This window comes from Trichomycterus rosablanca, chromosome 13 (assembly GCF_030014385.1).
Source record: "Trichomycterus rosablanca isolate fTriRos1 chromosome 13, fTriRos1.hap1, whole genome shotgun sequence".
NCBI lineage: Eukaryota > Metazoa > Chordata > Actinopteri > Siluriformes > Trichomycteridae > Trichomycterus > Trichomycterus rosablanca.
Genome location: NC_086000.1, coordinates 17453749 through 17477745, shown reverse-complemented (window position 1 = coordinate 17477745; position 23997 = coordinate 17453749). Strand labels below are relative to the sequence as shown.

The 23997-nt window shown below is 39.5% G+C and overlaps 1 protein-coding gene across 2 annotated transcripts; it reads right to left on the bottom strand.

Moving 5' to 3' along the window:
• Window positions 1–407: 407 nt before the first annotated feature.
• On the bottom strand, window positions 408–23400 carry atg2b (autophagy related 2B). 2 transcript variants are annotated; one of them, XM_063007053.1, is made up of 42 exons: window positions 23118–23400; window positions 22182–22344; window positions 21936–22088; window positions 21703–21805; window positions 21104–21266; window positions 20685–20864; window positions 20286–20382; window positions 20026–20199; window positions 19746–19900; window positions 19568–19670; window positions 18691–18934; window positions 18365–18527; window positions 18148–18240; window positions 17262–17450; window positions 16901–17174; window positions 16470–16578; window positions 16131–16335; window positions 14822–14964; window positions 14285–14442; window positions 13347–13519; window positions 13089–13239; window positions 12662–12861; window positions 12441–12521; window positions 12220–12326; window positions 11639–11731; window positions 11490–11560; window positions 11313–11389; window positions 9468–9638; window positions 9067–9199; window positions 8068–8270; window positions 7596–7825; window positions 7361–7478; window positions 6618–6809; window positions 6406–6507; window positions 6216–6294; window positions 5882–6089; window positions 5459–5528; window positions 5204–5286; window positions 4967–5088; window positions 2379–2533; window positions 2102–2251; window positions 408–1865 (listed from the first exon to the last, which is right to left on the bottom strand). In XM_063007053.1, the coding sequence occupies exons 1-42, from the start codon at window positions 23277–23279 to the stop codon at window positions 1635–1637; spliced, it is 6231 nt and encodes a 2076-aa protein (XP_062863123.1). In that variant the 5' UTR covers window positions 23280–23400; the 3' UTR covers window positions 408–1634. The 2 variants fall into 2 exon arrangements, with proteins under 2 accessions (XP_062863123.1, XP_062863124.1); XM_063007054.1 differs by having other exon boundaries at window positions 19746–19897.
• Between the last annotated feature and the right edge of the window lie 597 nt (window positions 23401–23997).

Sequence of the window (23997 nt, the reverse complement as noted above, 5' to 3'; positions counted from 1 at the left end):
AAGGAAATTCAGTCTGAGTTTTACCTGACAGTTTTGTGACCTAGTTTTTTGTCCTGACAATGCAGTGGAAAATGTGAGCTCGTATAGACTCAGTTGTGGGCCTTTCCAACTGATGTCCAATCAATTTAAATTCAAAGAGAAGGTCTCCAGTTGAGTTGACACATCTTGAGAATAATTAAAGCAAATAGAATACACTTGACCACAATTTGAAGTACCGGTGCAAAGGGTAATTCTTTATTGTTGACAATTTGTTAAGAAAATTTTGAATGTTTAATGTCCAAAGGTCAGCCTAAAACACCTGAAATTTGTTCACATACTTTTGGCTATAACGTGTACATCTGGGTCTCATTCATATGCTCAGCTATTGCATTCAGAGGCAGTTAGTAACAAAAACCAAAAGAAACTGGTGGACATTAAATAGTTTATTTCCCTTTTTTGATAACACGTGCATTCATATAAACTGCACAAATCAACTGTACACTTATATACAAAACGTACGACCATTTGAAAGAAAACAAAATTAGGTAGGTGATTAAGGTGGGTAGTTGCAAGATCGTTAAGCAAATGTTATGCACCTTTAAGATACTTTCAGAAATGTGTTACACTAAACTATAAAACACTGCACAAGTCACAACTGCACAATCTATACAAATATTCACATTTTATATGCTTAAGGATGATTTTCCAAATGTGTTATGTGATAATGTTTTAACCTTCTAATGTTCAGTTGCATAACTCTTGTTTTGTGATGAAGCTGTTCAGAAAATGTTACAAAAGCAAATGTATCGAACGTCCCACAAAACATCTAACAAAGTTTAGAAAGCCTTTTGTCATTGCAAACAATGAGTTTACCAAGTACCAATGGCGAGGGGATTTTATAAAGCACTAATCAGAATTTACAACCACAGGTGACAGCACAGACTGGCTGTTTCGAAAATCTTAAATTTCATCCATAAAAATATTGATCTGTCTGTCATTCTCTTATGCTTATCCCTGGGTTTCAGAAAATAATAGCATTTTTTTCAGCAGCCTAATGCACCAGAAATTACTGTAGCATTATCCCAGATATTACAGCGTCGTACAACCTTACACAACTCTTGTCTATAGAAATGGAAATTAACATGAATGTTGCTGATTAAGATGTATTATCTGTAGACTGAAGCACATTATCTCAATCAATATTTATAATAAACCTCTAAAGGCACTGCATGGATGTCTTTTGGTGGGGTAAACAATTTATTTTATAGACACCACAGCTAACAGAAGTTTGGAGACAAACATTGCATTTCATTACTTTAGTACTAACAGCAATAATGTCTCCAGTGTTCTAGTTTGAATGTACAGTGTAACGTGACTTCATCTAAATCAGAGGGGAAAGCAATGCCAGTAAAAAATAAAGAAACCTTGGTTAATCCAGCTTTACTTTGCTTCTGACAACTGAAGCTCGGGCTTTGCTACAGTGGTCCCTGTACCATGGTATCATGGCACTACCACTACCCTAAATAATCTTTTACAAACTGTCCATCAACCATCAAAGTTATAAGGTGGCAATAAGCCAAGTTAACTCTACCCGTGTAGCCCAGCTTGGTGTAGTGTCTCTTCGTACAGTCATTAAACACCATTTGCATCTTCACTTATTCTTCTCCAAGACGCCACTTCTGCGATTCCTCCTGGCGAGCGTCTGGGTGAATCTGGTTCCTCATTCCTCCCAAAACATTGGAGGTGGCTTCCGTTGCAACGATCAGAGGTTTAACAACAGCAGGTGGAAGCTGGCGTAAGACTCCGCCCACTGCACCAGTCATCCCTCTTTGCTCATGCTCACGGGTGGCTGTACCGTAAATTGTCAAAGCCGTGTCCGTGATGCCCTACAGGTGTATGAAATAAATCAATGTTATTTAATTTAGATTAAATTGAGAAAGCTAAATTTAAGATTAAGACTAGGTGTTGAAGTATTACATATGTTAACCTATTTTTTTTACAATACACTTACAGATCATTTAGGTATTAGTACTTTTTGAAAAACTGACCCATTTTGGTCAGATGGGGTCTCTTTGTGTGAACCCTAACCCACACCAATGAACTAGCCAGAGTGGGTACATACCTCCCTTACTACATTGTAGGCATTGGCTACTCCTTCTCTGAGGTCCACAGGCTGATGAGTAAGTCGATAGTGTGAGTACCGTTTAACTTTTTTGCATTCTCTTTCATCTGGCACTGGAGACACCATGTCATAGGCTGTCTCAGCAGCTGCCTGTGCCAAACAAACAAAGTATTTTAAAGCCACACTGCTGTAAATACAATTTTACAAACATAGTGATGTTCTGACTTTAGGTACATTACGAGAGTAAAAAGTCCTTGATGCAGAGAGAAGTGTTTACCTGGATTGTTCGCACCATACGATTGGTAAGCTCCAGGGCTGCCATTGCAGTCGAGGTCCCGAATGAGGCAGTACCCCGCTGAAAGCCCCGCACAATCCTCCCATCCTTCCGATATTGCTCTATAGGCATCCACACTAGATCTCTAAAGCCCTGGACTAACAGTCAAAAAGAATTTATTTTCAGCAATTGAATTCCCTTATGAACCCATACATTTTATTAATTCAGTGCTTCACTTTTTAATACAAGAAATAACTTTAATGAATTTACACGCCCATGTTTATCATTTAGATCTGTCTACCTATCTGAAGACGTCCAGCAACGTAACAGTACTCAAGAAAAGAAAAACAGATACTCTCAGATTTGAAACACATGCAGAAACGCATCTTGCTAGTTATCACAATGCGTAGGGTGCTGTATTGCATAAGTAACAAGTAAATGGTGCTGCTTCTGTGCTAACATACTACACAGTACTATAGTTTATACTATTTACATATACTATGTTTAAAAAGAATGACATGATTTGCTTTTTCCACCATTAAGATAATTATATTTTAAAAGTAAAATGACCAAAATAATGGACAAATAAAAAGCAAATCACCTCAAAATAACTGTGCTTTGAACCAAACAGTAAGCTATTAAATTAATACAAGCTTATTCATTTACAATAGTAACAAGTATTAAACAATGACTGGGTGAATTATTTTGATGGGAAGTCTGTACAACAGGTCTATAAAATGCATAAGATATACAGGGGTTGGACAAAATAACTGAAACACCTGGTTTTAGACCACAATAATTTATTAGTATGGTGTAGGGCCTCCTTTTGCGGCCAATACAGCGTCAATTCGTCTTGGAAATGACATATACAAGTCCTGCACAGTGGTCAGAGGGATTTTAAGCGATTTTTCTTGCAGGATAGTGGAAAGGTCACTACGTGATGCTGGTGGAGGAAAACGTTTCCTGACTCGCTTCTCCAAAACACCCCAAAGTGGCTCAATAATATTTAGATCTGGTGACTGTGCAGGCCATGGGAGATGTTCAACTTCACTTTCATGTTCATTAAACCAATCTTTCACCAGTCTTGCTGTGTGTATTGGTGCATTGTCATCCTGATACACGGCACCGCCATTGGATGCACATGGTCCTCCAGAATGGTTCGGTAGTCCTTGGCAGTGACGCGCCCATCTAGCACAAGTATTGGGCCAAGGGAATGCCATGATATGGCAGCCCAAACCATCACTGATCCACCCCCATGCTTCACTCTGGGCATGCAACAGTCTGGGTGGTACGCTTCTTTGGGGCTTCTCCACACCGTAACTCTCCCGGATGTGGGGAAAACAGTAAAGGTGGACTCATCAGAGAACAATACATGTTTCACATTGTCCACAGCCCAAGATTTGCGCTCCTTGCACCATTGAAACCGACGTTTGGCATTGGCACGAGTGACCAAAGGTTTGGCTATAGCAGCCCGGCCATGTATATTGACCCTGTGGAGCTCCCGACGGACAGTTCTGGTGGAAACAGGAGAGTTGAGGTGCACATTTAATTCTGCCGTGATTTGGGCAGCCGTGGTTTTATGTTTTTTGGATACAATCCGGGTTAGCACCCGAACATCCCTTTCAGACAGCTTCCTCTTGCGTCCACAGTTAATCCTGTTGGATGTGGTTTGTCCTTCTTGGTGGTATGCTGACATTACCCTGGATACCGTGGCTCTTGATACATCACAAAGACTTGCTGTCTTGGTCACAGATGCGCCAGCAAGACGTGCACCAACAATTTGTCCTCTTTTGAACTCTGGTATGTCACCCATAATGTTGTGTGCATTGCAATATTTTGAGCAAAACTGTGCTCTTACCCTGCTAATTGAACCTTCACACTCTGCTCTTACTGGTGCAATGTGCAATTAATGAAGATTGGCCACCAGACTGGTCCAATTTAGCCATGAAACCTCCCACACTAAAATGACAGGTGTTTCAGTTATTTTGTCCAACCCCTGTATATTTACAGTCAATAAAACAGGTAAAAATAGTGATGTGAAAAAAACTGGTAAAAAAATTTGGTCATTACAGCTTGCCACAGATGAATTTAATGTAAGGTTCCCCTGTATCGCATTGCTGAAGTTCATTTACCCTCAAAATTCATATTATTGCAAAAACAGAATAAATGCAGCTGTATGTTTATACTGCAAGATGCCATTATTCATTTTATGTCTTTTTTTTACTACCACTTTATCCTCACCAGGGTCACGGTGGGTCTGATTACTGAGCGAAATGAAGGAAACTCCCCAGACAGGTACCAGTCCATCACTGGGTAGTCACACACACATTCATACACACACTTACATCCAGGGCAATATTTAGTAGCTCCAATTGGCCTGACTGCATGTCTGCACCTGGATGATACTCATGCTGACACATGGAAAACATGCAAACTCCACACAGAAAGGCCCCCTTCTTGCTGTGAGATGACTAAGGCCAATTTACACCAAAAGTTCTGGTGCTCTGCACCGTGGGAAATGAGCTCATTCTAGAAGGTTCATTAATACAGATGTCTGTTGTGTATCTGGGAGTGAATAAGTACACACTTACCCAGTTGCACTAGGGAATGTATAGGTCCCACTCCACCAAGCAGCCCTGGAAGCTGGTTCTTCTTTATATCATTGAGCCATTCATTAAGAGCATAAGAAAAGAGCTTGTCCACACCCAGCAGCCTGCAGAAAAGACAAGTTGCTCATTTACCAAGTGAATATAACCACAATTACATCAAAAAGCTTTATAAAAAAACTTTTAATACTGTATTAGAAGTAGGAGTTGTTGAAAACACACCCTTGTCTGTAGCAGAGTCGGTGCAACTTGAGTTCAGAGCAGTTTAGTTGGGTCAGTCCAATTATTATACCTGCAAGTGTACCCTAAAAGAAAGAAATGCAAAAGCTTATTCAGCCAAAATCCCCCCCTCTTCAGCTACATACACAGTTTCGAAAGAATCTAGTTATTGATATATACTTTGAAACCATTACAGTCCTGCTGTATCTTAGGTATATAATATTACTAGAAAATAAAGTGATTGCATGTAAGGCATACCTGCTCCATGGCCATGTGTTTCCCATGGTAATCTAGCCGGATTGGCACCTCAGAAGTAAACCTGAACTCTCTGAATTAATAATAATACAAACCAAGATTAGAATGTACAGATTGCCATGTATGCATTTTAAGAATAATCAGAAAATTTCGTTGTGCCCAGAACCATTAAATTTCCTTACTATTAAATACAATTATTATTAAATTAAATAATTTTAATGCATTTTTTGCAAACACATTGATAGATATTTTTGACAGTAGTGTGACAGTTTCTCACACACATTCAACAGTGGATTCCTGTTCAATCTCCAGGTTGGTGTAACTTGAATATTCTATAAACTTTTCAATCATTTTCAACCCTTTTCCAACATTTCGTTATATTTGAGCTTGTAAAATAAAGTCATGTCAGATTATAACTGAAAATACCTGAAAAAGATAGGCTGGTCTGTGAATGATGTGGTGGCAGTCTCAGGTTGTTGTTCACCACTCGAGGCTTCTAAACCGTTCTGAGTAGAGCGAGTTTGGGTGGGAACAGAGATAATTGGTGCAGGGTCCTGACCTGCTCCTCCGCTGTATTTAGAGAATGTGCATGCTACCTCTGGTCCTGGAGTTGTTTTCATGGATACACACAGTGCTACGATGTAAAAATGAAAACACACTCATAAACTGAACACTTACATAGTAGAAAACAAAAATCAGTGGTAACATTAAAACCATGAACAATACATAAATATAGCTTTGTTTGCATGCTAATGCCTACCTTCCTGCTCTGGTGGTGAAAAGAGCTCTACGTCTGCAGCCAGACTGGTAAAGAAATCCTTTAGAAAGAACAGAGCATCCTGCAGAAAACAAACAGCAACACACCATCAGGATCAAAATGTTTTTGTACTTACTTAATAGGCGTTTACATATTAGTAGCTTTCAGGGTTTCGGTTATCATGATACTTCACCTGGTCGACGTTGAGGCGCAGTGGCATTAGGGAGACACGCAGACAGCACTCCTGTGGAGCCTGTCCCGCCTCTGGGCGCATATGCAATGCTCGGACTGTCAGCTGCAGTAACATACAATGTGCACATGTGTTGCATGTTATTTACAAAAACTTAATGTCAAGACAATGTCAAGAGTATTTACTGTACATCTGATTGTACGAGATTCTCTCACCATGTTGGAGTGGGCTTTCCTAGGCAGCTCTTTGCTAGAGTACAGGTACAGAAACTTGTTCATCATGGATGAGGCCAGTCTGTCTCGTATCTCTAGATCCTGCACTGAGAACACTTGTCTGGATACTGGCTGCTCTGCCAGTGTTTTAGCTTCTGGGCCCACCACAGGGTAAATCTCATGTTGAAATCGTACCTAAGATCACAGCAAAATACTTAATCATTAAATGTGTTGAGCTTCTTAGAATACTGATCACTGTCTGACAAGTCTGCAAACTTTAAGCAAATATCCAAAAATGTTGATGTTTTTTCTGTAGTAACAGACAGACACCCTGTTCTTTTTAACCCACACGATTAGATGGGTCAGGTATAGATAGCCCAAATACAGTCTCAAAGAAAGCCTCTTGGTTTCTATGTGTTGCTCCAGCATTTAAATGAAAAGAAGCTACATAATTACCGCAATGGTCAAATTTTTATCATGTCTGTCTGACTGTAAGACCTCATCTTCCAATAAGTTTGTGGGTTGTCTCCAGGTACATTTTTTACTATGTCTTAAAAACAAATAGTATTGGCTGCTGTAAATTGCCCTAGTTGTGAGTGAGTGGGTGGGCAGGTTAGAAAATAGATATGTGTAACGAGCCCAGCTGCCACAGATCTTTGAATATTCGTGTAGCATCATGTCACTAACTATAAAGATAAGGTTAATAAGTATGTATAAAGTCTTGATTTATACTTGGTCCTACTAACCTTGCTGAGTTGGATCTCCATTAACACGTCTAAATTCCTGCCCCAACCTCCTCCAGAGCGGGAGCCTCTGCGTGCCTGTCTTACAGGCGTTTGAGAGGGGGAGCTGTAAGGAGTGCACCTAAAAACACACAAATACATAATGACTAATACATAAAAAACTATTTTAACACTACCTCCAAATAGCATCGGCCTTTATGGAACTTTTGCTGACCCTGTGAGTGACTATGACCCTTACCCGCGACTGCGAGCCGGAGAGGATGAGAGCAGACCGCTGCTAAAGTCCTTTCCTCCATAAAGGTGCCAGACCACAGAGATCTCTTTAACCAGGTACCTAACTTCAGGCACAGGAAGGTTCAGTGGGCCTCTGCTGGAACTGCTGCCCTCCATTGGTTCACTAAAATGGTTTTCCAGCACTACAATGGGATCTGTGGTATACTTTTGTACCACTGGTTCTTCATCCCTCTCCTGATTCACACAACACACACAGTTAAATATCCTTGCTTATCAGTGTCACATTTAATGTTTGTGAGGCTTTAAGCGTTTCAAGTGCATTGATTTTGTTAAATGTCATTTGAAACATGGACATTTTTAGATCTCTTGTACCAAGCTTTCCTAAATTTAGACAGGCTGGATAGTCAACTCATATTTAACGCTCCTTATTTAACCAAACCAGCAGTAAATACAATAGATAGAGTAGAGTAGCTCACCAATGCTCTTAAGCCTGGAGAATCCAGAATGCAGAAGTCATCAGATTCATGGTGCGTGCTACAAACAGGAGGAGAAATTAGGGGCGAATGCAGCATTGGATAGGTGGGGTTAGGATCCTGGGTCACTGAGCCGCTCTCGTCCGGGAAAAGGAAGAGGTCAGAGTGTGGTGGGTCATGATCGCTTATCTGATCGTTATGGAGACCTACACAGTATACACAGTCATCTTATGTAAGACATCTATTAAACATTTTAATGAACATAAACATATTTATTAAAAACACACACAATGATGAATCAAAGCATAAGGACCACCCAATCAAAATGTGCATAACAATGCCTATTCTGGACGACTGAGCATGCCACGCTCAGGGCTATATTAAATGTTAACCCTATGTTTACCCATCGACATTGGCCATGGAAGAAACAAGCCACAAAGCTGAAATATATTAGATGGCCAAAACACATTGAGCCACAGAGTTCATGAAATCTGGCATCAAAGTGCAGGTAATTTTAATAAGGGTGATAAGGTGAATGTGTCACAATACACAGTGCATTGAACCCTTCTGTGTATGGAGTCCATCAAAATGTTAACTCCTGTCTACAATCAAATGTGTCTACAATGTGCACAAATGCATAAAAACAGGACATCGGAGCAATGGAAGAAGGTGGACTGGTCAGACGAATCCTGTTTGAGAATGCATGCATTATTTACCCGTGTAAAAAAAAGACACCAGGATACACTGTAGCATGATCCACTTTGCAATATACAAAAAGCTGGTAATGTCCTGCTACCAGATATTACACTATGTTTCAGACGTCTCATAGACTTCATGTTTTGGTGGGTCAAAGCTGTTTTGACAGCATACTAGTCAAGTCATTCTAATGTTCTTGCATTTCTATTCAGTTTTTCTGCAGATGTACAGTTGTAGAATAGTTGTAGAAGAGGTATTATTATTGAGTAATTAGTAACACAGGTAGGTAAATCAAGGGTTTCTAACCATTGGTTTGCAGGGTGTGGCTCTGCATGGAGTCTGTCTCTTCCATGGCATCACTCATCAGGTCCTGCAGCATCTGCTGCTCAGCTTCAGGTAGCAATGGAGCGTGGGAAACCGGTTGGCTCACTACCTCCAGCTACAAAGTGGAGAAAAACAAACCAAGTTGACCAACTCAGTTCTGTACCCTTTCACTTTGTCCATATTAACTTTACTGATGACTTGTCCATTTATGCATTCCGCTGATTTTATAGATTTGTTTAATAGATTTTCATATTACTCAGATTATCAAAGGCTTTTTTAGGTCGCCAAATTACAACTTTGACCTTACACTCTGCTATAAGCCAAGACAATGAGATGCTTGATTACACAAAATACAGACTATAAAAAAAAACTGTAGACTTGACCTTTGCCCTTTGCTTGGCGCTGTTGCCTTTGCTCTCAAGTCTGACTGGAGGCAGCAGATCTCCATAGCTAGCGATGTACTGGATAAGGTTCATGAGAGCAGCGCACGAGTCTGAGCAAGTCCGAATGTGAATGACATCACTCGAACAACGCAGCTCGAACCGTGGCTCCATCTAGAGCAGAGAAAAAAAAGGTTTTAACACAGTGATTTATACTCGCCAGCCACTTTCGTTAAGAACAAATACTAATACTAAATAAGTACTAAATAATACCTCCCTTTGCACCTAAACCCCCTTAAATGTGGCACCACAAGATGTTCCTTTTGAGATTTTGGTCCATTATATCAAATTATTGATGGAGATTGGTCAGTTACACATTTATCCTACATATCTCCCATTTACCACATATTTACATTTATATTTATTAGGGATGTCCCGATCCGATCTCACAGATCGGGATCGGGGCCGATCAAGGCATTTTTAACTGATCGGAAATCGGCTTTACTAATGCCGATCATAACCCGATCCTTTGTTTTACGTCAGCATGTCCGCTGTGTGGAAATACTTTAAATTGGAAAGTGAAACGTGTCCAACAGCGGTGTAATGTCTGTAATGCGAGCGTTTCACGAGGCGGTGGGAGCAGAGCTGCGTTCATTACTGTAGAATTTTACTGTTTATATGGTGTGTGAGTCGAGGATAACTCCGGTTTACAAAACAATAACTTTTAATCCCAGTATGAAAACTTCAGGACCATAACGTACAGCTTTTACAAGTTTACGTGTTACAAGACTGAACGACATCTCAGTATCAAGCTCTCTGATTGGCTTAGTTATGTAACGGAGCGTTGTAGTGATGCACTCGCTATTCAGTTGTTAAACATGTACATTGGATTAATTTGAATAACTGTAATGTACTTGAAGTGTGCACTGTGTAAACAGTGTTATCTAGTTCTTATCTAGACAATATCTAGAAAATACAAGTATTGGTTTGAGAATCGGTATCGGATCGGGATCAAAATTAAAGATCGGGATCGGGAACGGGAACAAAAAAACGTGATCGGGACATCCCTAATATTTATATTATATTCAGGTAGTATTTTTTGATAGGGTATGAAGGATGAAAATTAATCCATGATGCAGTTAGACAACTCAAACTAAACACTATCATCAACCGATAATGACTATGGTCCAATGAGAAACATTGCATATCTACTGCACATTCATGGTGGCAACAAACTATTACAATCCAAATTATTCACATTTGATGTTTGTACCATTTTCTCAGTAGTATCCAATGAACGTAAGTACAACTAGAATTAAATTTTGTTTACATTCCCGCAAACAAGATCAGCAATTTTATATTTAGCCATGTTAGTATAGAATAAACAGTAGACTGAAATCTCTGGTAATGGTGGAATCTTCCACTATCCTGTGAGGTCACTGAACATGATTATTTTCTTTTCTCTGTATCGCATCCGAGTCGCCATGTGTGTTGGTGTGGTCCTGCTGTGCAGACAATATTAAAACTCTTCTCTACTCATAATACAATGTCTTTCATTAAGGGGTTTTCACCACATCTGTGACTTGTTAATTCTCTTAAACTTTGTTTAACTGACAAAAGTACAAAAAAAACTTTTGATGTTTTGGTGGTCCAACTTCATATTTTGTAAATGTATACAAATTTTGAATTTAATGCCTTAAACACACTAAAAGAAGACAGAACAGGTGTATTGAATATTTAAGTTACAACATTTTAAATCATTCCACAAAGAGCAATTGACTTTGGTAAGAGGTGACGGTATCAAGATCCATCCCAAATAGTTAGCTTTATAAGATAGATATGTCTTACCCTTTCTCCATCTGCACCAGGTTTGACTGCTGTGATCCTGAGCTCCAAAGTTCCCATATCCACCACCTGCACATAATCTGGATATAAAGGCAATAGATCAATCACATCATTTATATCACAATATAATTAACTTTCTTGTCCTACTATCACTGAAAATTCCCAACTAGGACTTCTCACCTCGGGCCAGGTTGACAGACACAGCATTGCTCTTGTCAGACAAAAACAGTGCTGCCTCATCAAGAATGATTCTATAGGACCAAATTAAGATTAGTGGTGCCAGACATGGTTAGTGGAGCAAATACATGATGAATGCACAGGTTATCTACCTGAGAGTGGAGGATGAGTGATCCAGAGACACACTGCTGGAAATACTAAACGTCTCTACTGTGAGCAGAGACCTTATAGGTAAATACAATGGCCTGTGGACACACGGAAAAGGTGTTTTATAATTTTATACAGCATAATGTAGTTTTAAACACAACTAAAAAGCAGTTACCATACGTTTACAAACACCATAATTCACATAAAAAACTAATGTGATTGCATGTACATAATAATACAGTACATGAGGTACCTTTGTAACAGTACTAAATAAAAAATAAATCAAACTATTTAGAAAAATTTGAATTAGTTACAATAAAATTATTCAATTCGAATAAACTACTTTACAAAACTATTTACAAAATGCAACATGAAACATATCCATATATTTACAGTCATTTAATATACCAGGACTTTTGCTTAAAAGGTCGCAGGTTCTAGCAGCCCCGCCAATGCCAAATTGTCACTGTTGGGTCACTGAGCAAGGCCCTTAAGTCTCAATTGCTTGCATAATTGCTTGTGATTTAAGGTGTCAGTCAAACTTAGATTCAGCAAGCCAAGAAGACTTAACCATAAAAGACCTAACCTGTAGTCCAGAGAGCAGCTCCACAGATGCAAATGAAATGTAGTTAGATAGGATGGAGGTGTGTACCCAAGCACAGGCTCATCGGTCACGTTCAAAAAGTCAACCAACTGCAAAAAAAATAATAAACAAGGTCTTCTGTCTCTATACTTGAACTATTTCTGAATGTGTATGTTAAAGAATATTGAGGAGAATATAGAGTGTATAAAGGAGAAAGTTATTACCTGGTCATACCAGCCCAGTGAGGAGGGCACAACTCTGTGCTGCAATGTGGCTCCCCTTACTCCAACCGCAATCAGAAACTCCTAAAAACACAATCTCATATAAAATTCCCATGGTATGCTGGTGACCACAGTTTTTCTCCTAATAAAATCTTTATTTATTATCTACAACCAAAAATAAAAAAAATTTGTGACAGTATGGAAAATGCATTGTTCCCTAATACCTTTACATTGCGCTCCGTGCTCTGAGAGGAAATCTTCAGGGCGAGGGACAGCATACTGTGAGGCTCCAAATTCAGCCCCTCTGAGGGAGATGCTTTCTCGGTCGGAGACTCGCATACATACACCACTGGTTCCAACCAATGCGGGCGCGTCCTGCACGGCAGCTTCACATCCCACACTGGGACATCACCATCTACTGATCCTGAGAGGAGCCAAATGCAGTAACTCATATAAGCACACAACCTTCACTTTGGAAACCTTCATCTCTTTACAGAGATGAGCAAATGTAGAGACATAAAGAGGTTGCCAGAACTTAAGTGCTAGGTTTTTTTTTTTTTTTTACATACAGACATATAGACCACAACTAAACAACAGACCTAAATTCATTTCTGGAGTAAAAGACTTCTGACCTTTATTGATTAAGTTTACCTTGATGATAGAGACAAATGGTGGAGGTGTGAAAGCAGACATAGTGCTGGTCTTTATATCCTTCATACTGTGTTACACCAAACACAACTCCATTCTTCACCTCCATCCAGAACTCCCCATGCTTATTTTTCAGCAGAGAGTTATCAGTTTGCTGTTTTAACACAGTTATTACAGCAAAGTGAGTTATTTTTTTAAAATACTGAAATGTCTGTGATTATATACAGTATACAATATGTAACTGTAACCAAGTCAGTGTACCTTAGCCTCTGTATGCAATGCTACCAGACAATGATTGACAGACAGGAGGACAGAGAACAGACTCTGTGAGTTCCTAGACTGCATCTTATTTTTCTTCCTCCTTATGTTTCTATAGCTCAGTTCATCAGGAGTGTAGTATGGGAGCGTTTCATCTTCTGATCCACTCTCTTCATCTGCAAACACAGAATAGCACTTGACACAATGCAAATACACAACTTCTATCACTACAATAAAAGACAATATCACTTCAGGAAATAGTAACATTTACATACTCTGCATGTCCAACAGATTAGATAGGTGGATTTGTGAAGGTGCATCTCTCTGCCCTACACTACTTTTAGTCAGGTACATGAACACACAGTTTGGCAAGTTTGATGTGAAAGAACATGGCCCTCAACCACATTAAACACCTTTAAGATAATTTTTTTGTCCAACTACAGTGACTGAACTTAGTAAGCTTGCTTGTGTAATATGTTGATTCTGTTTTATTTCATATTAATGCCTATGCTTTTGAAATCAAATGTCAGAACAAGCTTGGTCAGTTGTTTTTACATACTTCTGGCCATAGAATATAAAAATTTATATATTTTGGCTTAGTTTGTCAAAATTCATGTCTTGCCTTTACATTAGACTGAGCTGAGGTACATGTAGTTTTATTGAAGGATATAACTTTTCATTTAATTAAATTTGGGCCAGTCATCTGTAAGTGCAGTTAATGTAAAGTGAAAACACCTGGGAGCAACTACAGCTCAGCGCTAGGCCGCACAATCTAACAGAACGAACCAGCATGTAGCCGACTTTCACCATGTGCATTATCTGGAGTGGTGTAAAGTACAGTGCCATTAGACTCCTAAATACTGGAAGAATGTTCTCAGGATCATGTACACTCTCCACGAAGATTGCTTAGTGGACTACAGCAGGTGGAAAGCAGAACTTACCCTCAGTGCCAGGAGATCTAAATTGGCTAAAGCTGTCCTTGCTGTAGGTGCTGATGAGCTGGCTGGCAACAGAAAGGCCAACTCCATACGGCATGCACTCCACCGTCTCTACTGGTGATGGTGCAGTGGGTTCCCACAACAGCAGGTCATTGTTTATCCTGACAAAAAAAGGCAATTTTAAAAAGACTGATAAGTATTTTATTGTTTTGACAAGAGTAAAGTACCTATAAAAAAAATTAAAACAGGTTTACATTCCTTCTGCCAGTCACATATAGATACCTTCTCCCTCATAAGTCTTTAACTATGTCCCTAGCTTTAATGTTAACAAATAAAAACATGGTGAACTTCCTTGCTAAATAGCTAGCATAGTAAAATACTCTGACTGATGAAAAAACTTACAAATGCTACCTGTAACTACAGTCAAAACTGTACTGATTTTATCTTTATTATTTACACCAGCTACTAAACAAATAACAACAGTCAATTTTACAGTAAATAATAATATAGCAAATATATTTTAATGGATCATTTAATTACCTGTTGTGGAGTTTCTCATAAAAGGCCTTATTGGGTAGAGATAGTTGCACATTGGGGAAAGACAGTTCAAGAATGTAACGAGAGTTGCTCATGGTTTTCTCCTGGAATTCTGTCATCTCCACTACGTCTCCTGGGATGACCATCTGACAAGTGAACAAAACTAGGCATTAACACAATCCAAATCTGAGCAGCATATATAAACACAACCTTTATGAATATTTCCACATGGGACAAAGACATGGTATTTGAGTTTTCCAGCTGAAGAGATATCTTTAACCTATATTACTATGGCATGGTTTTTAATACTTATTGTGACTTCATTCTCTGGCCTTTAAAAAAAAAAAAAAAGTTAGGTAGTCTGGCCATCTAACCAAAACTAAAATAAGCTATTTAAGCAGTTAAAAAGTGTAATCATTTGATATACAAAATAAAGTAGCTTAGCACTGATTTTGTTATCCAAGACCTTTGCATGTATTACAAGCTGCAAATTATGGCAGGTTTAAAAGTGCTCTAATCATTGATAAACAATGACCGCAAAGATCTGTGGCTGTTGTTCAAAGGGGGTTGCCTGATGCAATTAGGACCTCTGCTGGCTGATTGATGGCGCTTGCACAGAGAAAAGATGCAGTCGGCTACTGCACAAGTGTTGGAGGGGGCTCTCCTCTGTCAGGAAGAAGGTCAACATCAGTAGAGAGAACGCGTAATGCAATTGGATAATTGGATACGACTAGATTGGGTAAAAAATTGGAGGAAAATGCACAAAAAAAAGAATTTTTTTTATTTTCATGAAATAAGTTAACAAAATTAAAAAAGAATATGACTTTCATAAACTGCTTTACGCTGGTCCAGGGTGTGGTGGGAAACACCAGGCGGCAGGCAGGAATACCCTGGACATGGTGCCGATCCATCACAGGGCTTTAGCCATCCCCCACTCAGGCATAACCAATCATGTCTGTGTAGATGCCTGGCTGACTAATAGCATTGCTGGAATTCAAGCTTGTGTCTTAGTGACGGTGGGCTACTTTAATAAAATGCTTGTAATTTATTAATAATAATCATCAAATAATGGTTCATTTAGATAATTTAATAAATGTAATAACCTTAACAGCTTATAATATATAAATAAGATATAAATACATGAGTAAATTATTTCAGATAAAACAAAATTTTATTAAAAAAATATATTATATTTTTCATAATTTGTTTAAATAGTATAATTTTTAATAATTTTATACCATTTAAAACTCATGAAACCCATGTATATTTGTAATTAAGCCAAATTCCTCTGTAATATTTTTTTAAATCTTACCTCTTCATTTTCATACATAACACGTCGAGAGGAGAAAGGCGAGGGCTCAGGTTTGCCAAAATCACACACATCTTTTAAGGAGTGGGCAGCTCCTTCCTCCTCCTCTTCCTCCTGTAAATTTTCTTCAGCGCCTTCCTCTTCCTCTTCAGTGGTAACCCGCTCCAAGATGGAGTGCACAACCTTGGGGTTTACCTTAAGGACCACTCTAAATAAAAGGGTCAGGGCAATATTTAATTTAAACATTTATACATCGTAACTAAATGTGCACACAGAAACTAATTCTTAAATAAATTTGGGCAAAAGAGCTCTGCTTGACACAGTACAGAGGAACTAGTATACCTGGGCCAATCAAACTTGCCGCTGTCGGAAGAGGTCATGTTCTCCTCCATTGTGTGCGACACACGTAAGAACTTGGCAGCAGACTCATCCTTGTCATTCTGGAATGTACCTGGGATTAAAAAAACACTGTGATGACCTAGTTCTTACTGAAATAGCATTTCCTGTGCATTTGTTCCATATGGCGATGAAGATCTATATTTTAACACACACTATTCTCTAGTAAAACAAATCATTCTTATTATACATACAACAATGTGTACACATAAGACTGTTAAGTAGATATGTGTGAAAAAATTTAATAAAGCTTAATGTAATAAAGCTGAATAATGGCTTTAATGACTTAATAACATCCTAGTTTTCTGACAAGTGTCTTGAGCCTTCAAAGTGTTTATAAAGCTTTAGTTAATGTTTTCATGCTTCTGAAGACATACCACTGAGCTCTTTAAAGGTGAGCTCCATCTTGGTTTGCTCAGGTGAGCTGTCTCCAGTGAACTCAGTTTTCAGCTCCAGGTCCTCCAGCTCCAAGCGCAGCACCTCTTTTTGTAGAGATTTTTTAAACCAGGGGCCCCTCTCCTGGTCCGAGCGCAGGTCTGGGATGGGAAACCGGATCACCAGCACCAGCTTAGGAGCATTCACCGACACGGCTACCAGGCAGTTTGTTGGGCTACGGCTATCTTCAAGAAACACCTCTGCAAAGGCCTTGTGCTAGGGGTGACACGATCATATAGAGACAAATGAGTGTAGAGCTAATATAAAATGACCTGTAAAAGCAGTGATCAAAGCTGGCCTTACAAGGCTAACATGCTTATTGTAGGAGGTGTACATGTGGGAGGCCATGGTTTCAGTGGTTCCCAGTTTCTGGGGCTGGAGCAAGGAGTGGAGCCGGTCCACAATGCTGATGTCACACTCTGCCTGAGCCATACCGAGCTCCACCTGAAACTCCGCTTTACGGGGCATAGCACTCAGACGCACCTGCCCACCCTTTGACCAAAAAAGAATGAAAAGAAAAAAGGACACTATTGTTTATTGTGGTTTTTAAAATCATGATGTCAATACATTCTTACAGACTTTAAAACTATTAAAAATAGAAAACATTTGTGTTTGCTGTTTATTTTACATTCTTAGTATTTACTGCTCTCAGTATTATTTAAAAAGAAAAACATTTAGAATAGTAATTTTGCTTAAACCAGGAAATAGTAGTACTTTAATTCCAAAAACAGGCAGACTTAGTTTTAGGCTGGTGTGCCAAGTGGTTAAATCTGGGGTAGTAATCTTCATCTTATTCAGGTCTGGTTCCACCAGAAAACACTAAGCACAAGGATGAATACCCTGGACATGGTGCCAATCCCCCCCCCCCCCCCCCCCCCTTTCCCCAATTTGTGTTTGAATCTCAGTGGTGTTGGGCTAGCACATTAGACCGCTCCATCAACCAAAGAACTCTACTTCTACTACTTGTAACTAGTTTCACTCACACCACCTGATAAACTGCATTAATGCAGCCTGTAACAACATGAAAATGAGCCACCAGACTTAAGAGGAGTTTAAGCCGAAATAGTTATTCTTTCTTTTTTAGGACTCTACTCTGAGGTAAGGCAACACTGACCATCAAGACCATCAAGCAAAGGTGTAAGAACAGCAGTTTTGGGTGACTATAATTACTTAAACTATAATTACTCACCTGTGGGCCTTTGCGCTCTGTAAGCTTGTAGAACAGATGAAGACAACTATGGTTGGGAGACACACCACTGGAAGCCAAATCAAATGTCAAGAGCTGGTAATTAAAAAAAGAAAAGAAAAGGCATACAGAAATGAACATTTAGTAACTGGTAATCAAATACAGAATATATTATTAGCATTTTATAAGCATTAAAGTATTTTAATGAAACGATAGGCACCTCAGTGTACTGTACTTTACTCTGCGCACTCATGCCGCAGTGCTCAGTGGGGTAGAGGCATTCTAGTAACTCCATACACCTTAGGGACAGATCTGTACAAAGAGTGCGCATACTAGAGCCCTGGCAATGCTCATATGTCACCCTCAACCCCTCACCTATGAATCTGTGGAGTTGGATAAGTATTGTAAGTATATCATGAAGAAAGGAGCAAGTTCCAAGCAAATATGGAAAGACAGAAGCTTATTCGATATTCAAGTGCAATGCTTTGTATATAGTGTGAAAAAATTCTGCACATACTTAAATATTTAATACCATATCAAGCATACCTGAGATGATCATGTGGGCAGGCCTGGTCAAAAACAGCTCGAGACTGGAGAAACCCTCTAACATAAAGCTGATCAGCCGTCATCATGCGAAAAAATTCTGAAGCCATTGGTGCAAGGGGGCTAAGAGCAGAGTCTGGTGGCGGGAGAGGATCGATGTGAAGTACAGAAAGGCAGATATTGCCCACCGTCAACCTAAAAACCAGCTCAGGCCTGGACTCATCACAGTGACCCTTAGATGAATGAGCTAGAGACAAAATAAGCAGTCAGTCATGATTTGAAGTTTATTAGGTTGTAATCATCATACAGGATCTAAAGCATATCATATAGGCCTTTTAAAAACCCTTGTTTAACACTTGACTTGATGTCTGACAAACTAATATTAGCCCTACAGCTGTCATAAAGACCCAAGCATTGTGCTGATGTTGCTCGAAGGGGAAATTCAAAACAGAAGTTTATGCTCCACACTTGATGATGAAGCACTTAATGATCCATGCTTTAAACTTGTGAGTGTTACCGCATTACTGCTAAGCTGTTGCCAGAGTGGTTTTCTTTGTGGCATCTTGGGTACAGCTAGTGATACAACACTGGTTATAATGCACCAGCTAAGCATAGCAAAGACCTGTGTTAAAGTCCTAGTGCTGCACATCTATATTGACCTATGCTATTGATATTGCCGCTGCAATGGCAATGACTACTGTGTGAAAAAAAAGAGCATAGCATGTTTCTTCAAGAATGTTAAAGCTCTGTGTGTGCAAGCCTGCAAGCTCACCTAGCAAGTGTGGGTGTGTACAAAAGTCACAAGTGCAACAGGAAATTGACAATGACTAGTGTCCCCAAAATATTGCCAAAGTTGCCATGATTTGCTTTTTGTACTTACAGGTCTGTCTGAGCAGCTTATGTGTTAGCTGAGAGTCTCTGGAGAATGAAGGTGTCTCTTTCTCCTTCTGTTTAGGCATGTCCAAGTACTCCTCCCACACAGCCTGTAAGATCCAAACACACTTGTAAATCTCTAGTAGAGAATTAGCTGATTATTCTGCTTTTACTGGATGACTCACAGTTGCATTGCCAGAGGGTGACTCTCCCAGGGAGGTGGAGTAATTGCTGTTAAGAGACAGGTCCAGGTCTACAGTGGGCGGGTCACCAAGGGGAGGAAGAGATGAAAGACTGTGTGACATGTCCATGTCAGCCATGGAGAAAAATACATCTTCTGCTTGAATTATAGTGAAAAAACACAGCGACAAGAGAAATGGCATGTAAAAACACTTCAGCTTGAAGACACAGTTGACTTTGTTTAAGCTTTGCGGGGCCTAAAGATGAATAAATGCTAGAGGTTACCTCTACTTGATACTGTTCTGTCAATCTTGCTGTCAAACAGGTCCTGTTCAGTGCAAGCACTCATGGGCTCCTTTTTTAAGCAGCGGTTGAGCTCCATGTGAAGACGGTATTCATCCTCCTGCTGCATGGGCCGACTTTTTCTATCCTTGGCCAAGCCAGACCACTTCTGGACTGCTGCACAAATCCATAAGGAAAGCCATTTCATTATGGATAAAAATATCTTTCTTATACAGGGTGAGGATGTACAGTATATTTAGTACCTGAGCTAGAAAAGACTCCAAACATATCCAACAGCAGATGGACTTGCCTTGGCGAGAGCAGCATGATCAATGAATCGATCTGTCCATCAATGTCCAACTGAGAACATTTTAAAGGTCAGTCATTAACAACCATTGTTTGTTTTTTGCCGTGTTTGCACATTGTTGTGGTATACACGGCAGAGGTAGTGTTTTATATCTTACTAGGGTTTGTCTTATAAGCATTTAACTAAACTAATAAAACACATTATAGATAACCACTGACATTTTTTATTGTTGGTCACTCCTTTGCTGATATAATGTTAATTTTTGAGTAAGGCTTCACACTTATAGTTGCATCACTGTTACTCCTACACATATCCACATCACTTAATGAGAACACGTTACAGTGGGGTCCCATACCTTGGCTCCAGGCATGGCTTCATTCTGCTTCAGTACCAGGGACAGTTCCATTTTGCCACTTAGGCAGCCCACCTGCACAGGTTCAAATTGTGTGCTGGTACACACAGGCTCTGTGAACTGCGGGTGAGGCTCACAGATGATTTTTGGATTCCAGCTAGGGGACAGCTTAGGCTCAGTCTCCTGTAAAGATAATGGCATGTGAAGAAATTAATATTAATTCTTCATTTTGTAACCAATAAACGTTGCAGTACATAACCAATACTATACAAACACTATTTCACTGACACAAAAAAATAAAACACAAAAGTAAAGTATTTTAGGTTTTCCTATAACAGATCAGTTTGCTGGTAATGTTATTTCTTGGATAACACATAAAATGCACTCACACATGCTGTATAAGGGACAAAATAAAAACTCACTGATTGAGTGGGGGAAGATTTCATGCTGGCACGGGATGCCTCTGAAAACTCATTCCAGAAAACACTGACACCCTCCAATGTCAGATTTTTGTGAGCAAATGTGGTGGGTTGGTGAACATTCATGCTTGAGCCTTCTTCAGCAGCCTCATCACAGTAAACCATTCTAAGAGCAAAACACAAATTGCCATTTTAATTCACACTAGCACAACTATTCAATGACTCTATTAAGTCATCTAAATTAATATTTACTTATTTATGAGGAATGCAAACAATGTAGCTAAACTAATTTCTTACTAAACTATTTTTTACATTACTATCCACTGTAACATAATTTTCCTTATTAACATAACTATATCAATGTTTTACTTTTGATAAAATCAACACTTTAAAACTGTATGCCAACTGTGTGAACAATAAACACCCTAGGGATGAAGAGCAGCATCAGTTGCAAACAAGGCTTTCTACTGAATGCTCTTTTGACTAAGTGGGCACAAATGTCAATTAACACCATCCTTAAAAAATTGAAATGGAAAGTGATCTTTAACTATTTAAAACTAATTCAAAACACATAACGATTCTGTTTCAATACAACAACGTACCTTTTTATTCTAATTTCAAGGACAATTCCAGTTTTGGAATTTTCTGGAATATGTTCTATCTTGAAGACTGTATTCAAAAATGTGACCTTGACTCTTCTCAAAACTAAAGAAAAGAGAAATTAAGACAGTAACTAACAACAGCAGGCCAATGGAAAAAGCTAGACAATAACCTGTGAACTTGTGAATTATTTATACCAACTCCACCTGAACCAAGCCCATCTACAACTCGCTACCTGTTTCAATTGTCTCCGCAAACTTCTCTAGACCCTCCAGAGGCTGGAAGTTCTCTCCTAGGTCATCAGTGAGTCTCTGGCTAAGACATTCCTTTGCTAGCTGCATACTGCTGGTCATGAAGCTCGACCAGTACATAGGCTCCATCCCAGATGCTGAAGACAGAAAACAGCATACATATTATGTGTGAACAGGTTGGAAAGTGATGTAAAAAAAAAAATCAGACATGTACAAAGGAAGCCACTCACTCATTCGAGGCCTTGGCCTGGAAACAATTTCCAAGCCTTTAACTTCCAGAGCACAGTTGTCCTGAAGCAAAGATGCCCATGGTACAGTGAGGGAAATAGTCTGGATAAAGCCCTCGGTTACTTCAAGCGGAGCATCCACTGACTCCAGGACTTCATTTAGTGACTGGAGGAACGTAGGATAAAGGCATTACTTATATGTGGTTGTTTCATACAAAAAAGTGCAACAATACTATTGTAACAAACATTGCGTGAATCATATTAAAACAAATGTAATGACATGAGTGATACAGATGAAGAGGATATAATATCAGAGATAATGAAACAGATAGAAACAACGTCTTCAATATAGGTACTACAACATGTAGCGTCCACTACTGTGTATTTAGACATTGATACATGGACTGGGCAAGAGAGTGACTTCAAGACTTTCAAACCCACTCACCAAAAATATTCACCATGATGAATGATAAATTATTCAGGTTTATGATTTCATTTAAATGGTAGTGACATTAGCACGGGCGGAACGGTGGCTTAGTGGGTAGCGCTGTCGCCTCACAGCAAGAAGGTCCTGGGTTCGATCCCCAGGTGGGACGGTCCGGGTCCTTTCTGTGCGGAGTTTGCATGTTCTCCGCGTGGGTTTCCTCCGGGTGCTCCGGTTTCCTCCCACAGTCCAAAAACATGCCACCAGGCTAAATGGAAACACTGAATTGTCCTATAGATACCTGGTCGCTAGATGCACAAACCAGTGCATTGTAGTGCCGGTCCCAAGCCCGGATAAAATAGGGAGGGTCGTGTCAGGAAGGGCATCCGGCGTAAAAATTGTGCCAAATCAATGCGGATCATGATCCGCCCAGAGCCGACCCCGCAACCGAACGGGACAAAGGCCGAGGAAGAAGAAGAAGGTAGTGACATTCGCACGATAACACAGGTACTTACCCACTTGTCCAGTGGCACTTGTGCAAGCGAACCTGTGCCTTGGTAAAGGTCCACACTAAGCTGGTCCAAACTTAGTTTTTCTTGCAGGAAATTACCCAAGTATCTGTGCAGCAGATACCTGCAGGCCCGCTTCTTAATAGACTCTGAAAAAGGCCACGGCATTCTGTCTGCCTACTGATCTCAGCTTGTGGTGTAGCAAGAAAGCTCTTAAACTAGGAGCGTGTTTGTGATAAGACACACATCTACAGCACTGTTTGCCCAGTCATTGCAGCTTTGGTGGTTCAGTCCTGTTTTCCCAGGTGAGGTGGCATGGCTGTCTGAACATATCAGATGGTAAAAAAACTGCTTAAAACAGCACCTAGACAAAGATCAAAAATCAAGTCTGTTAAGTATGTTCTATGATCAGTCAACTTTCCTATTACCAAAGTACATCAACAGAAATGTATACATCAGAGCAAAGTTATTTAAGCCATTTTTATTTAAAAGAGTTCAAGCCTCATTTGGTCTAGGTTGTGATGTTACAAATATTTAGATACCCTTCGACCAAATCAATATTTGGTTTAGCACCGAATACACTTTGAGTTTTGGTATAATTCGCTTTAGGTTTAACATCTGCATTGACAGTAAGATAATGAAGCTCGAACAGTAGTCTCCGGAGCACCGACACCACCACCATATCGTTGTTCATATCGTCGTGTAGCGTGGAAATGTTTCTACACATCGCGCGATGTTTTGGCCCAGTTACCCACCCCTATATATGACAACAATAGTGTCAAAAGCTACTGGTGTTTGAGCTACATGATAGACAGCTGTCAATCAACCAGTTGTGCTAAACCAACAATTAAATAGTGCATATGGTTAATATTACAACTATTTACTT

Excerpts from the sequence above, each read along its gene's own strand:
- atg2b (XM_063007053.1), bottom strand. The coding sequence starts at position 23,279 with ATGCCGTGGCCTTTTTCAGAGTCTATTAAGAAGCGGGCCTGCAGGTAT. Across the intron at positions 21,267-21,702 it reads CTTGAAATTAGAATAAAAAG|AATGGTTTACTGTGATGAGG; the intron begins GTACGTTGTTGT and ends TTTTGCTCTTAG. Across the intron at positions 20,200-20,285 it reads TGGAGTCTTTTCTAGCTCAG|CAGTCCAGAAGTGGTCTGGC; the intron begins GTACTAAATATA and ends GGATTTGTGCAG.